Below are 7,847 nucleotides of genomic sequence, written 5' to 3' on the forward strand. Positions count from 1 at the left end.
ACCCCCGGACAGGCAGGGGGAGAGAATCGGGTGGCGGCGGCGGTCTATGGCACTGCAAAAGCCGCTGCAGTTCATTGATTTAAAGCGCCCGCTTTAAATCAATTATCTACAGCGGTGGGGGTGGGGGTAAATAGCCGATAACTTATACCGGAATATCGGTATAAGCTATCGACCCTAACCTCCACAGATTAACGGTATCGGCCCTAAAAAAACGATATCGGTCGATCCCTAATAGGCACTCCCCCTTTATTCAGCTCATGAGAGAGGCGGGGATGCATGAATGCTACATCTCCACCTCTCTTATAGAGACACATGGAGGGGGCGTGTCAGTCGCTGTCTCCTTCACGTGGAGAGCCACGGCCCCATACAGAAGATCGTGGAGGGTCCCAGCAGTCGCCCCCCCCCCCCCCCCCCCCCCGCCGTGATCAAACACTTATTACCTGTGCTGCAGATAGGGGATATGTTATATACCACTGCAGATCTCCTTTAACCCTCCTCTTTCTAGTTACAACACATGAACGATCAGCATAGTGGAATTAAGGTTGCTTTTCCTTTGAGCTAGAGAGGTGACCATGCTTGTGTGTCTAAGAAAGCTTCAGAAACAACCAAAAAGTCAAAGGTTTTCAAAATATCTAATTATCATCATACCTGGAAAAGACCCTTAAATAGAAGCAGACTTAGAATTATGGTGTCCATTTTGTAAGCGATTATGATGCATCATTTGCCACACGTTTTAGTATACCTATGGATTACAAAAGGTTTAATAAGAAATAGTTATTAGTAATGCTAGGAAAATGACTAATAAATAATATTACTTTTAGGTATGTAATTCAAATCTAGCAGTCAGACCCCTGAAAAGTCTTCTGAACCCTATGGGGATGAATATTCGGATTAATTGAACTGGTGGGTGTTCATAGGGACACTGTCATCAGAACGTAATAATTCAGAATCTAAATCCGTTTACCCATAGTCCTTTCAGCAGCACAACTAGGGGGGATTTTTCTGCACTGTGGAGTAAAAGGACAGATGGAAATGTTAATGGTTTGGCCATACTATAGGAAATTCTTTTCTTTTTGGAACACAGAGCTGTCTGCTGACATCACGAGCACAGTGCTCTCTGCTGACTTCTCTGTCCATTTTAAGAACTGTCCAGAGTAGGGGAAATAGCAAACATATGCTGCTCTGGACAGTTCCTAAAATGGACAGAGATGTCAGCAGAGAGTACTGTGTTCCAAAAAGAAAATAATTTCCTCTGTAGTATTCAGCAACTAATAAGTACTGAAAGGATTAAGATTTTTTTTAATAGAAGTAATTTACAAATCTGTTTAACTTTCTTGAGTACCCCTTTAAGTTTTGACCTTTTCTATGCCACAGGCATGACACTGTCTGTAGCACCTAGAGGTTAGAAGTGTCTCTTTTTTGGGGATGAGAAAAATGAATGATGGCATTATGCGTGTCCCAGAGGTAGAAATTTTCCTGGCATCCAATGGCTGCAGGAAGAAGCTGCTTGCTGCCTAGAACCCGGAGGACATGGTGGTGTCTGTGGGGGAACCGGGAAGTTATGTTGCTCCTCTGCAATTTCTTTGAGCAATATCTTACTGCAAAAGGTTTTTTAACGGTGTACTCCGGTGAAAAACATTTTTTTTCATATCAACTGGCTCCAGAAAGTTTAACAGATTAGTAAATTACTTCTATTAAATTTTTGTAATCCTACCAGTACTTATCAGCTGCTGAAGTTGAGTTGTTATTTTCTTTCTGACAACAGTGCTCACTGCTGACAAGGAGCAGTTTTCTATGGGGATATGCTCTAACTCTGGACAATTACTGAGACAGACAAAGGTGTCAGCAGAGAGCACTGTGGTCAGACAGAAAAGAACAACTCAACTTCAGCAGCTGATAAGTACTGGTAGGATTAAGATTTTTTAATAGAAGTAATTTACAAATCTGTTTAACTTTCTGGAGCCAGTTGATATAAGAAAAATTTTTTTTTGCCAGAATACCCCTTTAATTAAAGTGAGCAATTTAAAATATTTTTACCTACTGTGTACTGAGTTAACCCCTTAAGGATAGAGGGCGTACAGGTACACCCTGACGTCCTGGTACTTAAGGGCACAGGGCGTACCGCGATGCCTGCTGAGACACCCCCCCCCCCTCCCACCATCAATTCACTTCGGCGATTTGCTATTTGACTGGTGCCACCTCACGATCATCCGTTACCGCCGACATGTCAGGACTCCTGCTGTGGGGGTATCCCGAACGGCACTCACTTTGCCCCTGTACCAGAGGGCGAGAGCGGGTGCCGGGAGTCGTTACATGAGGCAGGGGCCCCCGATCCCCACCATTGGCGGCAGGTTCGGGGCCTCACGAGCGGACTCAGTGGAGGCAGGAGGATCCAGCGTGCGCAGCAGCAGGAGGCAAGGCTGACCTCCTGCTGTTGCTTAGCAACAAATCCCAGCATGCCCTTTGATAGTTTGTGCATGCTGGGGGTTGTAGTTATGCAACAGCTGGAGGTAAACATTTTCTATGAAAAAGTGTGCCTCCAGCTGTTGCATTACTACAACCCCCAGCATGCACAAACTACCAAAGGGGCATGCTAGGAGTTGCAGTAGTGTTCATCCAGCTGTTGCATAACTACAAGTCCCAGCATGCCCGTCGGCTGTAAGTGCATGCTAAGAGTTGTAGTTTTGCAACAGCTGAAGGCACACTGGTTGCGAAACAGAGTTTGTTTAACTCAGTGTTTCACAACCAGTGCCTCCAGCTGTTGTAAACTATAACTCCCAGCATGCACTGACAGACTGTACATGCTGGGAGTTGTAGTTTTGAAACACCTGGAGGCACACTGGTTGCGAATCACTGAGTTAAGTAACAAACTCCCACTATTTTGCAACCAGTGTGCCTCCAGTTGTTGCATAACTACAAACCCCAGCATGCATGGGAAGCCAAAGGGCATGCTGGGAGTTTTAGTAGTATGCCTCCAGCTGTTGGATAACTACAAGTCCCAGCATGCCCTTCGGCTGTCACTGCATGCTGAGAGTTGTAGCTTTCGCAACAGCTGAAGGCACACTGGTTGCAAAACGCTGAGTTTGTTACCTAACTCTGTGTTTCGCAATCATGTGCCTCCAGTTGTTGCAAACTACAACTCCCAGCATGCACTGATAGACCGTACATGCTGGGAATTGTAGTTTTGAAACAGCTGGAGGCGAAACACTGTTAAATAACAAACTCTCAGTGTTTTGCAACCAGTGTGCTTCCAGATGCTGCATAGCTACAACCCCCAGCATGAACAGACAGCCAAAGGGCATGCTGGGAGTTGTAGTTTTGCAACAGCTGAAGGTTTGCCGCCCCAGCTCAAACTCCCAGTGGGAAACTCGCTGTAATATGAATGTACCCTAAAAACACTACACTACACTACAACTACAAAATAAAAAGTAAAACACTACATATACCACTACCCAGTGCCCCCCCCCCCCCAATAAGCACTGCCGTAGGGTAATTTTGGTATCGGAGGCAAGGCAATTCTTGCATCCGTCTCCGTCCTTATGCAAATCCCTAATTCAGGCATCAAATGCGCATGGCGCTCTCTCACTTCAGAGCCCTGTCGTATTTCAAGGCAACAGTTTAGGGCCACATATGGGCTATTTCCGTACTTGGGAGAAATTGCCTAACAAATTTTGGAGGGCTTTCTCTCCATTTTTTTACACTAACATGCTGGTTTTTCCCCATACTTTGCATTTTCACAAGAGGTAAAAGGAAAAAAAGACCCCAAAATTTGTAACACAATTTCTCCTGAGTACGGAAATACCCCATATGTGGATGTAAAATACTCTGCAGGCGCACAGCAAGGCTCAGGAGTGAGAGCACACCATGTACATTTGAGGTGATTTGCACAGGGGTGGCTGATCCTTACAGCGATTCTGACATAAACGCAAAAAAAAAACACCCACATGTGACCCCATTATGGAAACTACACCCCTCATGGAACGTAACAAGTGGTATAGTGAGCCTTAACACCCCACAGGTGTTTGAAGAATTTTCGTTAAAGTTGGATGTAAAAATTGGATGATGTTATCCCAAATTCTTCATTTTCACAAGGGATAATAGGAAAAAAGCACCCCATAATGTGTAACACAATTTCTTCTGAGTATGGAAATACCCCATATGTGGACGTAAAGTGCCCTGCTGGCGCACAACCAATGCTCAGAAGAGAAGGAGCGCCATTGGGCTTTTGGAGAGAGAATTTGTCCGGAATTGAAGGCCACATGCATTTACAAAGCCCCCATGGTGTCAGAACAATGGACCCCCCCTTCCCCCAACATGTGAGCACAATTTGGAAACTACACCCCTCACGTAATGTAATAAGGGGTACAGTGAGCATTTATACCCCACAGGTGTCTGGCAGATTTTTTGAACAGTGGTCAATGAAAATGAAAAATAAAATTTTTCATTTGCACAGCCCAATGTTCCAAAAGTCTGTCAAACTCCAGTGGGGTGTAAATGCTCACTGCAACCCTTATTCAACCCTGTGAGGGGTGTATTTTCCAAAATGGGGTCACATGTGGGGGGGGGGGGTCCACAGTTCTGGCACCACGGGGGGCTTTGTAAATGCACATGGCCTCCCACTTCCATTCCAAACAAATTCTCTCTCCAAAAGCCCAATAGCGCTCCTTCTCTTCTGAGCATTGTAGTGCGCCAGCAGGGCACTTTACATCCACACATGGAATATTTCCATACTCAGAAGAAATGGGGTTAAAAAATGTTTTTTTTTTTTGGGGGGGGGGCATTTTTTCATATTACCTCTTGTAAAAATGGTAAATTTGGGGGGGGGGGAAGCAATTTAATGAAAAAAAAAATTTCATTTGCACGTCGGACTTTAACGAAAAGTCGTCAAACACCTGTGGGGTGTTAAGGCTGTATAGCGTCCGCAGCACTATTCTTGCCATCAAAAATCAGTGTGGTCCTACAAGGTGTGCTGGTATCTGTTACCAAACAATTCAAAAAGTTTTTTTTTTATTATTTCAAAATATAAATAAAATGTCTCCTGTATGTGTCAGGACCAGAGGTTACAGTTGTGAACCTGATCCCATAGTACTGTTATAGACAGGTCTAGTAAACTGGCTGATAGTAATTCAGTCAGATTTGACTTCTAACATCTATAACATGACAAGTAGAAAGAGAAACTCACCTCCTCACTGTCTTTTCCTGAGAATTCAGTCTCACAAGCAATCCCCAGTAGAAGAAGCTGGGAGCTCATAGTGGTACAACGTGACTGCTACTCTACAAATGTGGCCAGCAGTTCCACTCCACTACTCGCTCTTTATTAGACAAAGATTCTTTCGCTTAACTCCTCCTCAATCAATGTTGTTTTTACTCTTACTTTTGGATTATAATTTCACAGTCAGCTATTTCTTATACATCCCAACTTGTGCTGCCCATTCTTTGCCTTTTCTCTTTTGTTGAAGTCGAGGGAGGTCTCCATAACAACGAAGAGGCAGCAACTTCTCTCAGTGAGGCTGGGAGTAGGAGTCCTCCTAGACTTCACATGGAGGGGGGGGGGGGGGTACTTGGGAAAACAAACTACAAAGCAATTTCATCTGCAGAATCTCATTTTAATAACATTAGCTGTCACTGACTTTTAGCATGAAATCTGTGGTATGGCAAAATAAGCATTTTTGAATGGGAAGTTGTCACTAGGCGTAGGACAAAAACATTTTATGATTTTCCCATCTGGGATTATGATAACACTTCCTAATAAGAATTAGGTTTGATCAGATTTTGGAGCAAATTCTGCACAGAAATAACCCTAAAATATACATCAATCCACATCCAATGCATGTCAAAGGGGCTTCCGCAAACTCATTTATATGCTACTATACATTTCTGCATGGAATTTTGGCTCCATAGTAGAAAAAAGTCATTTAACCCCTTCATGACCCAGCCCATTTTCACCTTCATGACCTGGGCATTTTTTGAAAATCTGACCACTGTCACTTTAAACATTAATAACTCTGGAATGCTTTTACTTATCATTCTGATTCCGAGATTTTTTTTTCGTGACATATTCTACTTTATGTTATTGGTAAAAATGTCACTGATATTTGCATCCTTTCTTGGTAAAAAATCTAAAAATTTCATGAAAATTTAGAAAATTTAGCATTTTTCTAACTTTGAAAGTCTCTGCTTGAAAGGAAAATGGATATTCCAAATAAATTACATATTGATTCACATATACAATATGTCTACTTTGTGTTTGCATAAAAAAATTGACAAGTTTTTACTTTTGGAAGACACCAGAGGGCTTCAAAGTTCCGCAGCAATTTTCCAATTTTTCTCAAGATTTTCAAAATCGTAATTTTTCAGGGCCCAGTTCAGGTTGGAAGTGGATTTTAAGGGTCTTCATATTAGAAATACCCCATAAATGACCCCATTATTGTTACGCCTAGCGCTCCGGGTCCCCGCTCCTCCCCGGAGCGCTCACGGCGTCTCTCTCCCCGCAGCGCCCCGGTCAGTCCCGCTGACCGGGAGCGCTGCACTGTCATGGCCGTCGGGGATGCGATTCGCACAGCGGGACGCGCCCGCTCGCGAATCGCATCCCAGGTCACTTACCCGTCCCGGTCCCCTGCTGTCATGTGCTGGCGCGCGCCAGCTCTCTGAGACTTAAAGGGCCAGTGCACCAATGATTGGTGCCTGGCCCAATTAGCTTAATTGGCTCCCACCTGCTCCCAGACTATATCTGCTCACTGCCCCTGCACTCCCTTGCCGGATCTTGTTGCCTTGTGCCAGTGAAAGCGTTTAGTGTGTCCAAAGCCTGTGTTACCAGAACCCTTGCTATCCATCTTGACGCCTGCCCCCGACCTTCTGCTACATCTGACCTTGCCTCTGCCTAGTCCTTCTGTCCCACGCCTTCTCAGCAGTCAGCGAGGTTGAGCCGTTGCTAGTGGATACGACCTGGTTGCTACTGCCGCAGCAAGACCATCCCGCTTTGCGGCGGGCTCTGGTGAACACCAGTAGCCTCTTAGAACCGGTCCACTAGCACGGTCCACGCCATTCCCTCGCTGACACAGAGGATCCACTACCTGGAAGCCGAATCGTGACAGTAGATCCGGCCATGGATCCCGCTGAGGTGCCGCTGCCAAGTCTCGCTGACCTTCCCACGGTGGTCGCTCAGCAATCGCAGCAGATTGCCCAACAAGGACAGCAGCTGTCGCAGTTGACCGCCATGTTACAGCAACTTCTGCCTCTGCTACAGCAGCAACCATCTCCTCCGCCAGCTCCTGCACCTCCTCCGCAGCGAGTGGCCGCTCCTAGCCTCCGCTTGTCCCTGCCGGACAAATTTGATGGGGACTCTAAACTCTGCCGTGGATTTTTGTCTCAGTGTTCCCTGCATATGGAGATGTTGTCGGACTTGTTTCCTACAGAACGGTCTAAGGTGGCGTTCGTAGTAAGCCTTCTTTCAGGAAAGGCCTTGTCTTGGGCCACACCGCTCTGGGACCGCAATGATCCTGCCACAGCCACAGTCCAGGCCTTCTTCGCTGAAGTCCGGAGTGTCTTCGAGGAGCCAGCCCGAGCTTCTTCTGCCGAGACTGCCCTGTTGAACCTGGTCCAGGGTAATTCTTCAGTGGGCGAGTACGCCATCCAATTTCGTACTCTTGCTTCCGAGTTATCATGGAATAACGAGGCTCTCTGCGCGACCTTTAAAAAAGGCCTATCCAGTCGCATCAAGGATGTGCTGGCCGCACGAGAGATTCCTGCCAACCTCCAAGAACTCATCCATTTGGCTACCCGCATTGACATGCGTTTTTCTGAGCGACACCAAGAGCTCCGCCAGGGAAAAGACTTAGATCTCTGGG

General features: G+C 45.8%; 1 protein-coding gene across 5 annotated transcripts in view; it reads right to left on the minus strand.

Annotated features, from left to right (window-relative positions):
• The window catches only part of PTPRQ (protein tyrosine phosphatase receptor type Q), a 447,893-nt gene extending 442,576 nt beyond the window's left edge, over positions 1 to 5,317 (minus strand). For 4 of the 5 annotated variants that reach the window (XM_056574450.1, XM_056574451.1, XM_056574448.1 and 1 more), the window contains exons 1-2: positions 5,183 to 5,317; positions 649 to 742 (exon numbers count right to left, since the gene is read on the minus strand). In XM_056574450.1, the coding sequence (XP_056430425.1) occupies positions 649 to 696 (48 nt within the window). In that variant the 5' untranslated portion in view covers positions 697 to 742; positions 5,183 to 5,317. Of the gene's footprint in view, positions 1 to 648; positions 743 to 2,204; positions 2,262 to 5,182 lie in introns of those variants that run through there. The other variant, XM_056574449.1, reaches the window with a different exon arrangement.
• Positions 5,318 to 7,847: the final 2,530 nt, after the last annotated feature.

This window comes from Hyla sarda, chromosome 4 (genome assembly GCF_029499605.1).
Source record: "Hyla sarda isolate aHylSar1 chromosome 4, aHylSar1.hap1, whole genome shotgun sequence".
Lineage (NCBI taxonomy): Eukaryota > Metazoa > Chordata > Amphibia > Anura > Hylidae > Hyla > Hyla sarda.